This window comes from Mus caroli, chromosome 19, assembly GCF_900094665.2.
Source record: "Mus caroli chromosome 19, CAROLI_EIJ_v1.1, whole genome shotgun sequence".
Classification (NCBI taxonomy): Eukaryota; Metazoa; Chordata; class Mammalia; order Rodentia; family Muridae; genus Mus; species Mus caroli.
This window is the reverse complement of record NC_034588.1, coordinates 46,794,701-46,814,467: the sequence shown is the minus strand read 5'-3', so window position 1 is coordinate 46,814,467 and position 19,767 is coordinate 46,794,701. Positions and strand designations below refer to the sequence as shown.

The following is a 19,767-nucleotide window of genomic DNA, read 5'->3' as shown; positions in this document are numbered from 1 at the left end:
GAGAGAGAGAGAGAGAGAGAGAGAGAGAGAGAGAGAGAGAGAGAGAGAGATCCTTCTAAGGCTTGGGAGGCAATGGCAGAGAGGAGATAAAAAGTGAGTTTAGATTGTACATACTCAGACAGTGCCAGCATCACTAAGGTAGAGCCCAGTGATTAGAAGAAAGATTTTCCAGTGTGGCTGTTACAAATGTGGAGCAAGTCCCAAATTACAACCCCAAATGGAATGTCCCTGGCAAAATGTATTCTATAGAATAAGACATCCAGAGTAATTTGGAGCTGTATTTTTAGGACTTTCAGACTGATTGCCCAGAGGCTCAGCTGGGATTTCTTTCTTCTGAAGACTGCATTGTACAATTAGGTAGAGTATTACAGGTCATGCACCATCTTTCTTCAAAGCCTCAGAACTGGGCTCCCAAGAGGCAATATGTGAGCACACCTGAGCCTGTGACAGATACTTGGGTCTCTGAGGAAAAAGCACAGTGCTTTGTGGAGAGAGACTCTGTCTTCTTTATAAATTTATTTAACTTTTTTTTTTAAACTGGAGCTGAGCAGAAAGCTGTTACGAGAGACTCTTGTCTGTGGATTCTACAACTCTAAATATTTTTCTGTATTGGCGTGGGACTGGATACCCCATGTTCACGTTTTGAGGGCTCCATATTCTTTGAAAATTCATTCTTTCTTAAACAACTAGTGGGTTAATATCAAACCATGTATATGTGGGGAAATATTAGAGAGTTCTATTTGGGGACTTAGTAGCTGTCTTGTTTCTTGTGCCTGGTGAAAGTTCTGACTTGTGTTTATAGTATACTATTCATATTGTAGCCATCGGATTGAGTTACTATGAGGACAAAATGTAAAGGCTGTTGTTATAGAGGATGGAGAGAAAAAAGTAGACTCTGAGATGGATTGTATACTAAATCAGTCCTAATAGTCTGTTAAATTTATATATTTATTGGAGGAATGGTATCAAGTGACTTGCCCATTTTACATGAGACACAGAAGACAATGCATCACTGAGAAACACTGTGCTTAATACAGTAAGCCAAGACCATAAGATAAGTACTGCTTGTTGTTACTTACCTGTGAAGTGTAAGTAGTGGTACTCTTCAGCGTCAAAGAAAATGTCCTTTACCAGTCGCTGGGAGTTCTAGAGAGGGGGCAATGTCAGGTAAAGGATGGTTAAACAGAGACTACAACTGATACCTGTCTCAGAAAGCCAAACAAGAAAACAAACAAATGGATAGATGGGTACCGTTGTCTCAGTTAGGAATAAATGATAAGTATCCAAGATGAAGAAACACCGAATTGATTTAGTCCAGCTGTGTATTTATGGAACACTTATACTGATCAAGACAGTTTTGTTGGATAAAAGAAAAGACCACAGGGAAGACAAAGACAGGTCATTTAATCAGGAGGTTCAGTTATGGGCTTCAGGGTTTGAATGAGGCTCATGCCTTTCTTCCTGTTGTATGATCTTTCATGCACATCTGATGCTTTCCACCTCATCTTCAGTAAGTCAGCAGCCAGGACCCTGTTGGCATCAGTGTGCATTCTCATATTTCCCTTGTATGGGAAGAAGGGGATGGATGTTAGGAAGTGCTCTTTCAACATGCCATGCTCTGTTTATTCTGTTTGAGATGGCCCTAGAAATATCAGCAACTGCACCAGCAAGCATAAGGTGGGTGTTCTACACCTATTTCTCAATAAGCAAAATAAAGACAGGAAGTCAAGACGAAAGGAGAAAGGCATACTATGTACCCCTTTCTGGCCAAATAATGAGAATTCAGCAGCCTAATTTCATTTCCTCCACATCCACAAACTCCGACCAGTGTGAGGGGCCTTACAATAATCCTTATATTAGCTTGTCATGGCATAACTTTTGACACAACAGGCCAGATACAACAATGTTAAAGAGCAATCATTGCTCTTGGTTTGCTTGAGACATTGGCATCTGCTATATAAATTCTTTGATAAATAAAATGGGTGAAACTGAAAAAAAAATGACAGAAAATTCTCCAAGTACCAGCTGGGGGCAATCCAGTACTACGAATGTGACAGAAGAAAATCACAGAGAAGAACATTTCTAAACCCTGCTGCAGCATGAACTGGTGCCTTTTCTTCTCAAATTAATGTCTTGGCCTTCTGAATGCCAGGGCCAGAGAGCAGTTCTGCATGAGCTGATTGAAAATGCCCTCTTCTCTTTGCTCTCATATGTTTCCATACCAAATGATCATTGCTTCAGATGCCCACTGAGCTTCGCAGGCTCCCAGCTCTTGCAAACAGCTGTCTCAAGATGCAACTGGATCCAACCCTGTATAGGCATGAGGTGCTTTGTTAAGTAGTCTAAATGGCCTTCCATAAAGTTTCTATGTCTAGGGATAATGCCCAGCAGTATGGCTCCCTTGTGATACTCTATAAAGTTGAGGGTATCTGGACTCAGGTTCATGGACTTCTCTTGTTCTCAATGAAACCATAACACAGCAAAAAGCACCCTTGCTGTTATAATCCTTTATTATCCTTTAAAACTTATATGCAAGATTCCATAGGAGGTTCAGTGTAGAACTTGATATGTTCTCATTGTTCGATTGTCTGAGTGAGATAAAATTGTACTATACTTTAAATAGATCATTGAGGATCACTCATAGTAAAATAAATGTTGTCATGTCAGACAAGTGGAGATCTATGTACACCACAATAGACAGGGAACCGCTCATGACTAGGTGTCCAACAGCAGCACCCTTGGTTCCATTCAGCATTTCCTGTCCTTTTCCTGATGGGTGTATGTGTTTGGCTGAGGTGCTTTCTCTTTTAGGCGCTGACCTTTCTTTTTTAGAAAGTTATGAAGACGAAGCTTTCTTTTAAAATTTTACATGAAAATTACAAAACCAGAAAGGTGTTGCTCCATGAGGGCTTTACTTTCATCAAGACCCTGTTACCCGATTGCGATCGGTGATTTTATTTTGTAGTGTCTGACTGCTTTCGTTCCTGTGTTTCATTCTTACTTTATCATTTACTCCATCCTCTGTAAATTTAATCATTACATTTCTGAGGCTTTCTGAAGCTTTACTGCCTCAGACGTATAGCACAGTCTAAAAATAATAACTGAGATATAATGTTGATTCCCAAAACTCAACTCAATAAGATTAGGTAGTAATCTTCCTGAGAGAGAGAAAGAGCAAGCATTGAAATATAAGCTTGTGCTTCTGACAGTTCAGTACCTGGACTACTTTAAACAAAATTTGGATAACTGTTGCTTTCTTAGTCAGAGAATTTGCTCAAGGTCTCTGAGCATAGATTAAACAAATTCCTAAAAATGTCATGTAAAGCCAATTGGCGGTGGCACATACCTTTAATCCCAGCTCTGGAGATGCAGAGGCAGACAAATCTCTGAGTTCAAGGCCAGCCTGCTCTAGTGAGTGAGTTCCATGAGAGCCAGGGCAATACAGAGAGACCCTGTATAGCAGGGATGTACATAAAGATCACAAAACAAAACAAAACAAAACAAAACAAAACAAAACAAAACAAAACAAAACAGAAACAGAAACAAAACCACAACCACCACTGTAACATGTAATTTTCAAAACTCCCACTAAGTTTGGCTAGGATCTAGGACCAGCAGCCGCCCCTCTCAGCTCTCACACTAGCTCTCCCAGGGTCTCTGCTTGGTGCTTGCCCCACAAATGGCCATCTGGCCCTGGCTCCTGGCTTGCTAAGCCCACATTTCACAGGCCATCCACCCTTGTGGCTTGGTAAGTAGAACACCAATGACCACCCCAGTCTCACTCAGTTCCCTTTATCCCTATGAAAGGAAAACGCCAGAGACATTTACAGTTATACCAACTAGATTTGTATCAGTAAATCTCTAACCCCAATATGCCCATACAAAGAACATACAACTTAGTTATCATATTTACAAGCTGCACACCTAGATTGGACAGATACACCATTTCACTAGATTACTCTCCAGCTATGAGATCCCTAGCTACTTACAGTTCCTTCAGGCCATATGGGTCTGCTCCATCTTCCACCTCATCTTCCTCCATCTTCTTCTCTCCCTCCCACCCCCACCAACTCCCACTGTCTCACCCCATCCCCATCTCATTGTCTTCTTCTTTCCTCTCATTCCTTCTCTAAAACTTCTAGCTCTGTTTTTCCTTTCCATTGGCCAATCACAGGCCCCAGCCTTTATTTGACCAGTTAAATCAGGGAGCAGATTCACATGGAATCACATGAGTACATGATATGCTCCTTATTGGGGGCAAGATTAGCATCAAAATACAAACAGCACCAAGGCAATCCACAAGACACCAACATCACCAACAACAAACAAAAATGCCATTTAAAATAAATTGCATTACTACTGAGTTCTGTTAAAAAAGAATAACTTTTGTACGGAATAAAACAAAAGAGGAGATAAGAGAAGGAATAAGTATGAAAGTGTGTTGCATGCTTACATGAAAATGACAATGATGAGACTCATTGGTTTGTATAATTAATATACATTCAAAAAAGGGAAGATAATCTTGGGGCTATACTGTGTCAGTTGTTTGCAGCTATTAGCACAGTTCCACGTGGTATTCAGAATCTTCTCTGTTGAGATCATGTTCTGAGGTATGAATGACAGCTGCCAAGTGATCTTTTTCACATCCTCTCAGGTCAACTCAGCCAGTTTGATAGCTTCATGCCCCCATTGTTCCTTTAGTCCTTCCTGCTTAGGCACTGTGGTTCTTTTTTGTTGTTGTTGTTGTTGTTTTGTTTTGTTTTGTTTTGTTTTGTTTTGTTTTGAGACAGGGTTTCTCTGTGTAGCCCTGGCTGTCCTGGCACTCATTTTGTAGACCAGGCTGGCCTCGAACTCAGAAATTCACCTGCTTCTGCCTCCTGAGTGCTGGGATTAAAGGCATGTGCCACCACGCCCGGCTCTGGCACTGTGGTTCTTAATCCATCCCTTTTTGTTGTTGTTGTTGTTGTTGGCACTATTCATATCCCAACTGTCCTCTCAAATATCTTGTCATATCTTGTAAATATATAATCTACTCATTTTTGCTTCAGGTTATAGTTTTTTCTTAGAACCCAGTCCTAATTCCACAGTGGTCCATGTCTCTTCACCATCAAAAATTTTATGCTTTGTTTCTATCTTTATGAGCATTAGAATATATCTTTTTTTACCCAGTAATCAATAGAAACATCTAATGTCCTTTTTGAAAACTCAGTAATGGCATAATTCCAAATGTTGGTGCATAATTGGTTTATGAGGTCTACCTAGTATTTTAAAATTATTACAATATTTAACATACTAAATATAATTTAGGTAAATTAGCAGTGTAATTGGAGGTGTTTACTTTTTTTTACCAACCCCAAAGCTGTCATGGTTGACATTAGACAGCTGTGACAGTATTAATGATGGGTTGGTGGATGAGGGGCACAGCGGGAGGAAGATGTTCGTAGACAGAAGACAGAATGGATAAATACGTGATGGTTAGATGGGCAGATGAGATGTTCTGAATTTCATTCAGCCTTTTGGGTATATGTGTGTGTATGTGTGTATGTGTGTGTTTTCATTTTTTTTTTCATGTTGAGATGGGGTCTTTCTAGGCATCCTCAGAACTTACTGTACAAAGTTGATCTAACCTTGTTGGCAACGTGCCTGGCTGTAGAGCTTTAAATGGCCATTTTGATTTTGTGCACATATGACTGCATTCTGTTCTTCCTAGCCCTACTGTTCGCTCCACCTTCACCTGAAGGTTTCTGAGAATCCCTACACATCCGGGATCATTGCCAGCAGAGACACAGCCCCAAGTATCATAGTTGCATCAGGTAAAAAGAGTGTGTGTGCTTTGCTTGCTATTGTACATGCGTTTATTTTAAGACTCTAGACATCTGTGCTTGGAATTTAATGAGCAAGCTAAAAATATTTTGAAAGCCACCTAAACCATTGACCCTGAAGTAAGTCTACTTAAAAAAAATCTCTGCTTAGACAGAATGTTTGCGGTTGAGCTTCATCTCAGGCAGTGCAGATTGCTGATGTTATTCATTCTTGGCTTTTCCAGAAAGTTCCTCTCACTAACGGCATGCGCTCTTTCTAGGTAACATAGGCTCTGAGTTGTCAGACAGTGACATCAGCATGTTTGTATCTTCAGATGCAGGGAACACTTGGAGGCAGGTAAGAAAATGCTATGGATCCGGGTTGCATCACTCAAATTTAATGACATAATTGTTCATCTAATTTAAAATCTAGAAACCTAAAGCTAACATCTTACATAAATCCCGACATGAATAATGTGTTTCTTTTTCTCTTTGTAATGCAAGTTTGAAATGAGCCAAACCAAGTTTGTGCAGGTTGATAATTTTATCCTTTGATAACGATATTTCTTAGCACATCTATAATCAAGTTGTAAGGGATATTGATGTACACAAAAGTGGAAACACTGAATCTATCATATCAGAAATTTGGATCCTGCATGGTGGATTGTGCACATAAACTTCCCTTGCTTTGAAGAGAAACAAAAATAGCCATTACCCAGGTGGTATTATGAGATGTTTAAATATCATGTGTAAATGATAGAACCATAACTATCAAAATGCATATGTTCAATGAATACAAATGGAGTTGCTTCACACCAATGTACTTAGCTTAGCTGCATCCTGTCTTTCTTTTGAATGAAAATTAAATTTCGACAGCTTATAAAACAGGCATTTAATGAGGTTTAGCTATCATAAGAAGGAATAAGCCTAATGTATGACTGTTACACCTGAATAAATATGTTTTAATAAGCCCCTGGTGCTTAATTATCATACAATAACTAGCAATGTAAATTGAAATCTAATGTACAGATGATCATATTTAATAGTGAGCTCACTTTGCTCACAGGAGAGGTGGACATGATAGCCTGCAGCTCTTTCTTTATCTTTAAACCTTTAATGATACTTGCATATTTTAATAAAAGATGACAGAGAAGAAATTGGGGGGGGGAGTTGAAGGACAATGGACAATTATAAAGAAACATTTGGAGAATAATGTCACGATTCTATGTTCTTTTCTCTGACCAAGGCATAAAACTCTCTCCTACTACAGACTGGGGTCACTATTGTATAAAAGAACTAATTAGGCTGGAGAGTAGCCAAGTTGTTAAGCTCCCTTCTGCATTTCTGAAGGGCTCAAGATTGGTTTCCTGCACCCGTATCCAGAAACTCATGACCACCTGTAATTCCTAGAGAAGTTCAAGCCCTATTCTGACCTGAATAATAACACACACACACACACACACACACACAAGAATCAAGAAAGAGAAGAGAGAAATTATGTCTATAGCATAACTTATGATGAGTCCATTGTAGCATTTTAACTGAGAATAGAATTACTCTTATATAGAAGAATTAAGAGACATTTTCACAATGTATCCATTTGACTTTAAATTCTTTTCTCACATCTTATGAAAGACTCAATATGATACATGTAATCAAAGTTGACAATGTTATCTTGATTAGAATGTTTGCCACTTTGAAGAACATCTATGAATAAAAGGAGAAAACATTTCTTTGATAAACTATGAGAGTTTGTAGATAATTAGACAATTATACCTGCATAAGGCAGTGCAGTACAGTGAGTCCCACTTTCACCAATGCTATGTGTACAGCTGCAGTCTAAAAATCGTAGTATTTGGATGAGAGTATTGTACTAAATTGTCTCCAAGTATCCTCCCATCTAGATATGTACACTCCCTTATAGCTCCCCAGTGTTCTTACATAATTTTCAGAGATAGCAATTGATAAGTACTGCCACAAAGATAAGAGAATACAAAGATGAATATATACTGTTGATACTAAAGATTTATTTTGTAGGATGATAAAATTGTTTCATAGTGTCTGATTGCTTTCGTTTCTGTGCTTCATTCTTACTGTATCACTTACTCCATCCTCTATCAATATAATCACTGCATTTCTGAGGTAGATGTAGCCCATGTTGAAAAACATTGTTTTGTTGCTTACATTTTTCTCAAAGACTTAGGGAAACCTATTTCTATGCGAGGTGTTTTAATCTTCTTATGTAGACTGATGCTGTGTACCTTGAACACCAAGTACAGATGTGAAACAAGCTTCCGCACTCTTCTTTCCCCATTCAGATTTTTGAAGAAGAGCACAGCATTTTGTACCTTGATCAAGGTGGAGTCCTTGTTGCTATGAAACACACATCTCTCCCAATACGACACCTTTGGTAAGGGCATTTCCACCTTAAGAAAAATGCATGTGGTCATTCATGGTTATCAGAATCCGTCTCTCAATCATGTGACTATGTTGAGATAAGACTGTGACCTGTTTTTGAAAAGGGGAAGTCAAGGGCAAACCAGATGGATGGGTAAGTGTTTCTGCTCCTAACAGAACAACTGCATTATGGTTTCTAAATGTGGTGATAACCTGTAGCTCCATGAGTTCCTCAGCACCATCACTGGAGAGCCATATATAGACTCCACCATAATCTCTGAGTAGCAACAGTACTGGCAATCATCCATCCCAAACAACATTGCATAAAGTTTAGTATATACATGGGTTTGTGCATCCACACAGAGACTCACTGCTCATGGCTATCCAGCTTCTATTCTGTTTCCCCTGTGTGACTTTGTTAGCTCCCTTTCATGAGATGATATCCTACAAATCTGAATCCTGTACTGAGGGATATACAAGGCCTAATATCTACAGGGTTTTTCAACGAACTTCTTCCTCCACATTTAGAAGAATTCCTCTGCCTATTGAGCTTGTGCAAAGTTTAAGACCTGATTTTCCTTCCACCTTTAATTATATTAATGACCTCAGGAGAAAACTGCAAAAGATGAGTGTTCTGGATAATTTTGTGTCAGCTTAACACAAGCTGGAGTTATCACAGAGAAAGGAGCTTCAGTTGGGGAAATGCCTCAACAAGATCCAGCTGTAAGGCATTTTCTCAATTAGTGATCAAGTCAGGAGGTCTCCTTGTGGGTGGTGCCATCTCTGGGCTGGTAGTCTTGGGTTCTATAAGAGAGCAGGTTGAGCAACCCAGGAGAAGCAAGCCAGTAAAGAACATCACTCCATGGCCTCTGCATCAGCTCCTGCTTCCTGACCTGTTTGAGTTCCAGTCCTGAATTTCTTTGGTGATGAATAGCAATGTGAAAGAGTAAGCTGAATAAACCCTTTCCTCCCCAACTTGCTTCTTGGTCATGATGTTTGTGCAGGAATAGAAACCCTGACTAAGACAGATGAGCAAAAGTGGATCTTGAGGAAAAGTATGTGCAGAGAAAGACAGAATGAAGTGCATCCTCCCATTTAGCTGTCTCAGTAGGTACTCAGGCTGCTCTGAACACCGTGAACAAGGTCACTCATGAACAACAGAAATGTATTTCATAGATTTGGGAGCTAGAAGCACAAGATAGAAATGCTGGCCAAGTCCATGTCTGCTGAGGAACCTCTTTCCGATTCCTAAATGGTGCCTTGTTGCTGTGTTCCCACACGGTTAAAAGGACAGGCAGACCAAAGCCTTTTCTATAAGACACAGTTCCACTCCTGGGGACTCTACCTCTTTGATCTCACTTCTTCCTAAGCATCCATTTCCTAACACCATTAGTGATGTAAGTTTCAGCATATGGAGCTTGAAGAGAACACAGGTATGTATAGTACAACAGACTGCCAGAAAAGCAGACTTCTCCTGCCCTCAGTAGCCTATTCTTCCATTCAGTTAGGTCAACCAGGATTGATGCAACATAAGTGGGACTTGTTTATAAGTTGGTCACTTAGAGATGGATTGGTTAAATTTTGTCCAATGTGTAAGGCTATCTGTGCCCAGTACCACCATTAAGACATTGCAGATTTGGAGAAAATCCCATGAGGTGTGAGAACTTAAAATGATTTCAATTATTTTCTGTCATTCAATTATTCCTAATTCACATGGCTCTCCCTTATTTTTGCCTCAGTATATCTGGTTATAGATTATTAATATCTCTATTCGTACCTTTTGATATAATCAATTGTACTTATTTGTAATGAAGTCCACACTCTGTTATTATTTTCTCATTGGTAACTAGCATCTTTCCTTATCCAGAGCTATTGCCTTTTCCTTTTGAGATGTAGTGACTGTTCAATTGTTCTGCCACTAGGTTGAGTTTTGATGAAGGGAGATCTTGGAGCAAATACAGCTTTACATCCATCCCGCTCTTTGTGGATGGGGTTCTGGGGGAGCCTGGAGAAGAGACACTAATCATGACGTAAGTGGTGTGGGGTAATTCCTTCTTACTAAGATGTAGCAAACATAAAGAGGCATTTTGCAGCTGAGCCTGTTGGATTTGTTAGTTAGTTTGGAAGTTGATAGTAATGTTAGTACATCCTAATTCAAGAACCCCTGGCAAAGAAGACAATGAATGGGACCCATTTTTGAAGACCCAGACTGAGGAGGTAGGAAAAGGGCTGCAATCTTAGTTTAGAGGTGTCTTAATAGAATGAATATATATTCATATATATATATATATATATATATATATATATATATATATGGTAATGATAACATACAAACTGGATATGTAGAAAATCCTAGACCTTCAAGACCATGGCATATCATTTTTCTCTGGTTCTTTGCCTTACAAACCATGAGGCATGTTAAAGCAACCATGAGAGGAACTGGCTTTGCAAAAGTGAATTTATACTCATTCTTGTCTGTAAAGCAATGACCATGAATTCATGAGAGACTTGATTAATGTCTCCACTGACCATGAGTTTCAAAACTTGGACTGGGAGTTCACAATATGAAACTGTGCTATTCACTTCTCTTAGTAGATTCCCTACAGAAAACATGGGAGGATAATTCCATAGTAGTTGATCCAGAAACCAGTAAAAATTTTAAAATCAAAGTGAACAATTGCCGCATATTTCAGCCTTCTCACTTAACACTGAGAAAAGAAGAAAAATCGAGTATGCCCAGTAGCCACATGTTCACACAACACACCTATATTAGAAGCTTACTCCATAGCTTGCTTTTATTCAACATTTATATTGTCAAAATACTGTTCACTCACAGAAAGGTGATCTGAAAGGCTCTTTTGTAGCCTGTATTCACATTTATGTTTAGTGATTAAATTCTTCCTAGCTGGATCTGCGCTAGAGCAGAAACCACAAGGTAAGACCAGTTGTAATTACTTGATCCTGTGGTCCACTTTCTAGAGGCCCTAAGGAGAAGATAAAGAATATGTAAGCCATTGGACCAAATATATTAACAAAAGTATCTAGAAGTTTGTGTTGGACCACCTAGGATACAATCTTTGTAGTCATTTCTTTAGTCGTTTTCTAAACCATTCCTGTTAATTTGAATCAAATATTCTGGGATCTGGCTTTCTCAATTGCTAATGACATGATTTTGTTATTTTGGGTTGGAAAAAATGCAAAAAAAAAATCTTTGAGCCTCAATTTATCCGTCTGCAAAGTGCCATCAGTGTAAGCATTATCTTCATAAATGTGCTCCACAGTGGGGAGATGTGACCCGTGTCATGTGGTTAGCAGCATAGCATCTTCAGAGCAGACGATTCGATGCAAGCCGTTGTTAATACTGCCATTGTCTTTATTATTGTGACTCTATATACCACTGTAAACCCTGTAGAGTGTTTGGACACTTCAGTCACCGTTCCGAATGGCAGCTGGTCAAAGTGGACTACAAGTCCATTTTTGATAGACGCTGTGCTGAAGAAGACTACAGACCCTGGCAGTTGCATAGTCAGGTAAGAATTAGAGAAATGGCATTAAACCTTGGGATGGAGGCAGAGGTGTTATGGATAAGTGACTAGGTTTATAAACCTGGAGTTCTTCAGTCCACAGTACAGTGCCCATTTAATTCTTCCATGTTTTATGTCTCACAACATAAGGAAACACATTTATATTCTGTTGTGACGCTCTCTCTCTCTCTCTCTCTCTCTCTCTCTCTCTCTCTCTCTCTCATGCCAGGATATAACAAGATAAAAATTCAAATGTGCTTCAGTTAGATTTACACCTCAAAATGAAATACGAGCTCAGCACTGAGAGGCAAACATAATTTGTCTGAGTGTGGCATAGGGCTGCCTGATAGAGGCCGAGTGAGGGACGGTTCTTCAGTTTCAACAAGCAATGCAAACAGAGATAAGGCATAAAATAGTCAATCGATGCTGGGCAAGCAATGCCAGAAAAGTCCTTCCACATTTCTATGATTCCTTAGGAGTATATAGCAGCTCCTGCCTCCTCTGAGATACTCATGGTATAAGCGTGTGAAATCGCTGATAGAAAACCGCTCTACCTCATCTCTCTCAGTCATTCATAGTGTATCACAATCCTTGGATGAGAGCTTTTCTTTTTGATTTCCCAAAGCAGAAGTCAATCTTCAGGCTATTCACAGGATAGGGTAGATGTACCCTCTAAGCAGTTATGACCATATTCAGGCACTGAACCATCTTACATTCCATTCTCTGACTTGGTAGTGTATTTATACATGATGTGAAGCGAAGTGGGTTGAAGAGAGTTTCTTCAGTAAAGACAGGGGATAATAGACTTACAAAATTCGGCCTTAGCTTTTTCACAAACACAAAGGTGCTATATTTGCCAGTGGGTGCAGCCCCAGCAAGGAGCAGCCACTGTATTCAGAGGCTCAACAATGGAACGCTCACTCACACCAACCACCGTGTTTCTCTCTTTGATGTACGTGCATTGTGACACCCAAAACTTCTATTTAGTTTTTGGAAAAAGACTGAACTGAGCTTTCTTGCTTGTCTGATAGGCGATCATAGAATTGGTGCTATAAAGTTATGTCGAAAGAAACATAGTAATCTGAACTTAAGTCAGTTTTATGTTTCAGAGCAATACTGTTCTTTCATGTGATCATAAATGACCAACTGCAATTCCTTTATAATAGGAAAACTGAGCTTAATTAGTATAGGTTAGCAGGCAATTTCTTAGTTGTAGGATAGTTACATTCTGTGTCCTTCATTACACTATGCCTAACACACTGACAAAGAAAAAGCTATGCTTAATATATAAAGAGTTAAAGCTAATATTAGAAAAATAAGCATTGTTTATTGGGGTTGCCTTTGTGTTCATACCTCATATTAGGTGTCAAAACAGAAATACTAACAGCATGAATTGGGTTCCCAAGCATCATATTTATATTACAGTTTGTGAATATCTCTCCAAATCACACTGTGATGCTGTAGGAGAAGTCTAATCTTTGTGCTTGATTTTGCATGCTATTTGCCTCCTATTTGCAGGGGGAAGCATGTATCATGGGAGCCAAGAGGATATACAAGAAGAGAAAGTCTGAGCGCAAGTGTATGCAAGGAAAGTATGCGGGAGCAATGGAGTCTGAGCCTTGTGTTTGCACAGAGGCAGACTTTGACTGGTGAGCTTCTGTACTTATCCCACAGAACAGTTCAGTCATATGACACATATGAAGCCCCGAATAAAAGCTTGGACTTGAGAAAGTGGTAAACAAAACTAGCGCTAAGTGGCAGACCTTATATTTTTATAAAATTCTCTCTTGGCCACATCATGATTTTTTTTTTTTATTAACTATGTGAATGTGTCTTTCAAAAGAAATCAGTGGTTTCTTTTTTGGATTTTAAGAGGCCTTACAAGATGGTTGGCAGTTATTTTCATACTGATGCTGGATTCTCAGAAAAATGGAGAAGCCAAATCTATCTCAAGCTTCTTTAGATAACAATATGGGAAGCACTAATTAGAGCTCCCAGAAAGCAAATATGTTTATGTTTTACGTAAAGTTGTTCTAGCATTGAGCATCCTTAGTAAGCATAATAAATGGCATAAATCCTTTGTCTGTGAACGTTTCCAATATGTGGTGGTTGGCTAAATGAAGCTTATGAGAGCATTGAGTGACATTTATAGTCTCAGTACAAGAGTGGACTCAACTTGATCCTGTGAACTGAGTGATAATAAAGCTAGTTTAACCTGGAGAGGCAGAGGAGACATTGAGAGGCTTCAACTAAACTCAGCAAGCACTAGAGTTGTTCCAGACATTTGCTAAACAGAAATCTATCTATACTGGAGAGCCAATGATCTTGCTTTATTCTTGGTTAGTGTTTAATGAGCAGGTAAAATTGAAAAATTATTTAAGAAGTCTAATAAGCCACCATATTTCCTTTTGTTCTTTCCCTCTTTTTTATCTATTTCAGAATAGGAAGCAATTAATATATATTTATGTAAATGTCAAAAACTAAAAACTTTAACCATATATAAATTATTCATTCTTACTATTTTGGCTATGTGATTGTAACAGCTCACATGTATAGTGTCATCAAAATGTGAGTGACTTATGTGAGACACAGGCTACACATGCATCTCAGACCATAACCAGGTCAGTCTTTTCTAATGGTAGACCACTACAGATGTTCTCTGAATTAGAGGTGTTGAGAAAGCCTGCCAGTTGTCAAACAAGTAACCCAACATTGCTTTCTCTTGTTGATGAGCAAGAAAGACCAAGAGCCAGCATTTTAGCTCTTTGCACTTATTGGAGGGTATCAGAGCTTCAGCAATAACAGAACTCATGGACGTTCTACAGGGGCTTCCCCTGTATGCTCTTATGTCAGTGATATGTAACTGCAACAACAAAACTGCCTTATCTCTACCCTGCACTTGGGACTGATACCCACAAAGATACTCACAGGAAGACCTACCTTGAGATTCTGTTATCCATCACATCCCTCTTTCTGAAGCCTGATTCTTGATCATTTACTATACTGAAGGAGAATTTGCAAAGTAATTTGGCATGTTATATCACTGGAAGAGCTATAGCTCTGTACAGTAGCCATTCTTCATACAGAGCAAAAATATCTGCTAGAAGGAAATGTAAGAGAAAATGTACCCTAAAAGTCTGCCTTTTTCATAAAAAACATTTTCCTCTTTGAATATTTCTTCCTAAACCATTTCAACATAAGCCAATATTTTGGTTTTGTTCAAGGTAAAAAAAAAAAAAAGAATATAAGATAAGGAAATAAATTAGGCTTCTCTCCCTATTCTTGCCCCATGTCTGTATTGTTTAGGTCATTGGATTCCACTGGTGACTAGAGTCTATTACCAGTCCCAGAGGCTGAACAACACTCTAAGGAGTAGACCATGAGTCTTAAGTTGTGCTCCTGTGTGGTTTTTTACTCAAATGGGACTACATGATGCTGAAAATGTTTTAGAAGGCTCACTGTGTGCTTATTGGGCTTCTTTTAGAAGCTGGATTTTCTACAGTCTTACTTGATAGTAGCATAATGAAAGATGCTCATTGGATGTTCTTTGTTAGCCAGGCTCCCTGGATATTTCCCAAGTGACACCACGTCATTCTCCAGCTTATGTAGGGAATTTCCTTGAAGTGAGCACTGGGTAATTCTGGAAGTGGCTATTCTGTCATCTTCCTACTCACGCTGGGTTGAATCTAGAGGGATGTACAGAATATGAAGTTCCAGCTGTCTGATGACAGGCCCTTGAGGCTAAGCCAGTTTCTCCCTCCATGTGGACGGTGTGCCAGCATCTCACCTCTATCACAAAGATGGACCAATTTATACTAATGCTTGCCCATTGCTACCTGTGATTTGTCTGTGCAAGTAGAGGTACAATTTGTTGTCCTTTTCTGTGCCCAGTTTTACCTTGCAGAAGCCAAGAATATCAGAGGTCCCTGGAAGCAAGAATGAAAAGAAACCGAGAGAAAAAAAAATAGAGCATTTTCAATGCAGAGGCAAGATTTAAGGCAGTTGTTACCAACTGGTAGTGAGAAATGCTGAGGACAAAACTTTTCCTTGGGGAAGTGCTTGAGAGACTCCTGAAGGGCATCTTCTTTTTGGCTGTAACTCTGAAGCATATGGCTTATACGCAGAGAAACCTGGCTCTGCTCTACTTGTTACAGCCAGATGTTTTGGAAGAGCATCCCAAAGACATCACTGGTAATGAGGACTGTACCACATGTGGCTGTTTCACTAAGACTCAAGCTCCCGACCCAGCCATATTCCTATTTACTCTTTCTCATTACATGAGACCAAAGTCATTCCTCTCATCTTGAAGGTATCAAAAGGGGAATGTTGGTTCTATAAGATATTTTTATGGGTCATAGATAATGTATAGAGAAAAAAGTTTAATTTCTAGAAGACATTAGTTTAGGCAATGCTTATTTTATTGACTGATTAGAAGTTGGTTGTCAACTACTATGAAATAGTTCTGAATAAGTTTGACATCTGGTAAATGTTTTGTCTTGGGTATGTCCCCAACAGTGACTATGGCTATGAGAGACATAGTAATGGACAATGCCTGCCAGCATTTTGGTTCAACCCATCCTCACTGTCAAAAGACTGCAGCTTGGGACAGAGTTACCTCAACAGCACTGGGTGAGTTTCTGTGGTAATAGGCTTCAGGGGCCAATGTTGGATGATGATGAGTCCGTGTTACTCTGACATATTTCCTTCTGATTATGCACTGGACTTGTTTTCCTATAACACAATGCATTGTTGATAGAATGTCATTTCTTGTCACTCTATTGCTGCCATTAAACATTTATCATGTGTGTTTATGTGTGTGTATGTGTGTTTGTATGTGTGTGAGAGAGACAGAGACGAGAGAGGGGTATGTGTGTATGTGCAAGGTTCTGGGGATACATGCTTTGGAGGCCAGGGGTTGAATTCAGGTGTCTTACTCAATTGCTTCTCAATGGAATATTCTGAAACACCATCTCCCCCTGAATATAGAACTCACCATTTCATCAATAAATGGTTGGCCAAAGAGCTTTAGGTATGTATCTGCCTCAAGGATTTATAGTGCCACTTTGCCTAGCTTTTCACATATGCCCCGAGAATCTGATGTCTGGTACTTCCTCATGGTTGCATAGTATGCTATCTCTCCAGCATAGATTTTTTAGCTTTTTGGCCCACATATTTAATTTCAAAAGAAATATACAGGTATGTTTTATTTAGTTAAAAGTCCAATTTAGTTCATCACTCCAGTACTGGCCCCATTTTCCTCACAGCTCTGATGTCTATGCTGTGTACGTTTCCAGATATTTTCCTTGCATTTTTCCAACAATAAATTTCTCCAAGAAAAATATATAAAATCAACATGGAAGATGACTGTTATATGATTTGCTATATGTGTTATATGTTCTTTAATTTGCCTTTTTCACTCTAAAAATATATCTTAAGCATCTTTACAGGTCTGAATAGATTGGACTACTTTCATACCTTTATATTCCATCCTATTAAACAATAATTTTTCATGGATATTTGGGTTATTCTGTTTTTTTATACCACTATCAATAAAACTACAATTAACATTCTCTACCACAACCCTTGTTGTTAAAAACACTCGTAGATAATTAGAGTTTCCTTTGTTAATTAGAAGTGTTTCTTTTAGCTTATAGAGCAAATTACATTCAGCCAACTGGTTTCTTTTTAGGCTCATGTATTAGGCATTGTCAGATTTTCTCTCACAGAGATGAAAATTGCAGTTTCTGCTCACATACTGCTAGGCTGTTCTAGAGACTAAAGAGTCATCTTAAGTAACTTCCATCCTCTTGAAAATCCAGTGGATTCAGCAGAGGGAAACTTAAATGGAAGAGAAGTTGAGAAAGGTCAATTCAGATTCAATGAACAATAAGACTGGCCCTGTTGGCAAGAGCCACAAGTATCTGGAGGACAAAGTCACACTGTTGTTTAGAAGCCTTTAGAATTAAGTAACCAGGTTGGACTAACTCCAACACTACCTTTAACCCTTGTCTATGCATTGCCAGGGTGGAGTCTGTATCAGCAGGATGAAAGGCAAAGGCCTCAGGATCATAAAATTAGCCCAAGAGCATGTGCTTGCCTGCTTCTGGCTTCCTAGACACAACACTCTCTCACTCCTTCATGCTTTGTCGGGTTCCAGAGCATGTTGCAGACATACAGGCAGAAGATGAACTGAGTGAGGTCTTCTAGCTAAAGGTTAATCACAGTGATGGTTAATGAACTAACCACAGAGCATGCAGCAAAGTCTGGGTCGGTCTCTCTCTCTCTCTCTTCCTTTCTTCTTTCTTTGTAAATGGTTTGCTATATAAACAGCTTTAGACTCAGCATATTTGTCTTGGTATATAGCAGTGTTCCTAGGTTCACTCACGTCACCAGAAATGGAAATTTTCAGCATAGGTTATTATTCTTACCAATGAAAATGTTATTCTAAGGAGATACTAACATTTTTTTGTAATCAACTTGACTGGGCAGAGGTGAAGGGCCTCACAGTTTATTCTGCAGTTGCTGGCCAGGATTTAGAAGAGACAGTTATAATAAGCAGTAAATGACTGAAAACAGAACCTACATGCCCTCTACCTTTGTTTAGTTCACTGATGTCAGGATTTCTGACATCCACACATAGAAGTGCCTGTCAGCATCTCTCTTCTCTGTATCTTTGTCCTTTTGGCCTCACAACTCTTACACGTTATCACAGCCAGAATCCAAGCAAAGACAATGAATCAAGTTTTCTACCCCAGAGGAACTAAGATTGCAATGCCATTGAATAACTTTCACTTAGTTCAAAAGTGAAGTTCCATGCTATTTGCTGTCAGGTTTGAGCGTGTGGTTTGTTTCTTTGTGCCTCTCAGTTTCTTACCTATGGAAATTTCCTATTTGCATTCAGCTTGTGATTAAATGTGGTACTATATCCAGAATGTGTAGCCTAAACCCCAAGAGATAGTCATTACTTTGCAAGATACAGATCACTCTAGAATAGGGGATTAAAAGAGAAAGGAAAAATCCTTTATTCATTGTGAATGTTTAGTAGAGGCATACATGACCTTTAATGGTCACTTCAGTGTTGGTGTCAGTGACATATTTAATCTACCTCCCAGTTTCTCATCTATAAACTAGAAATAGTGATCAACAAAGGCTCATAAAGTCACCTGATTTGGAAGTGATGTGCCAACTCCTGTCATAAAGTCACATGTCTAGAACATGATAGACCACTCACTGTAAACCAGAAGCTGTGTCTAGTCCTCTACCTGGTCCAGGTGAGACAACTAGCTTGCCTGATTATCAAACAAGTCCCGTGGTCTCCAATAAAATGAAAATCATATCCATTTCTGTTTTTTATTATATAAAGATGAACAGGTAACCCCAAGGAATCCCCTGTCTGCCCCACCTTTTGTGTCTTCTTAAGCAATGGCTTTATATATCTCAAGTTGGGAATACACAAGCTTATTTGGTTATACTTATATGTTGTGTTTTAACTGCTTAGAACTAGAGAGCAAACTGCAAATTTAAGTTGCCAAATTAACCAGGACATTGGTTATATCATATTACAGTGGAGATATGGGGTCAGTTTATTCTACAAAAACAAGGCAGTTTTCTTAAGGGACAGATTTCTTCTTTTTATTTAGTTGAAGACATTTCTTGCTGTGTTCAAAAGAATGTGTGTTGAAATCTCTGTCCATGTGAGTTTCTTTACAGGAGCCATTAATCACTCATGCAGTAATATTCAAGCAGTGTTGTTCATGGCTAGTTGCTTAATATTTAATAGGGCTGTTTACTTAAGATGCTCACTTAAAAATAACATAAGTGAAGTATCTATATAAAAATATTTAGTAGGTCCATCAATAAGATATCACATATACATTTAAGCAAAGCAAAAATAACTTCCATATTATTACCGTATTCCTTGATGTCTTAAAAATATGGTATTTGTTCTGGCTATTTTTGTGTCAACTTGACACAGCTGGAGTTATCACAGAGAAAGGAGCTTCAGTTGAGGAAATGCCTCCATGAGATCCAGCTGTAAGGCATTT

General features: G+C 38.9%; 1 protein-coding gene across 6 annotated transcripts in view; it reads left to right on the top strand.

Annotated features, from left to right (window-relative positions):
* The window catches only part of Sorcs1 (sortilin related VPS10 domain containing receptor 1), a 522,478-nt gene that overhangs the window by 425,714 nt on the left and 76,997 nt on the right, over window positions 1-19,767 (top strand). For all 6 annotated transcript variants that reach the window (XM_021151490.2, XM_021151491.2, XM_021151493.2 and 3 more), the window contains 7 exons: window positions 5,711-5,813; window positions 6,083-6,159; window positions 8,120-8,211; window positions 10,121-10,228; window positions 11,611-11,728; window positions 13,241-13,371; window positions 16,238-16,351. In XM_021151490.2, the coding sequence (XP_021007149.1) occupies window positions 5,711-5,813; window positions 6,083-6,159; window positions 8,120-8,211; window positions 10,121-10,228; window positions 11,611-11,728; window positions 13,241-13,371; window positions 16,238-16,351 (743 nt within the window). The remainder of the gene's footprint in view (window positions 1-5,710; window positions 5,814-6,082; window positions 6,160-8,119; window positions 8,212-10,120; window positions 10,229-11,610; window positions 11,729-13,240; window positions 13,372-16,237; window positions 16,352-19,767) is intronic.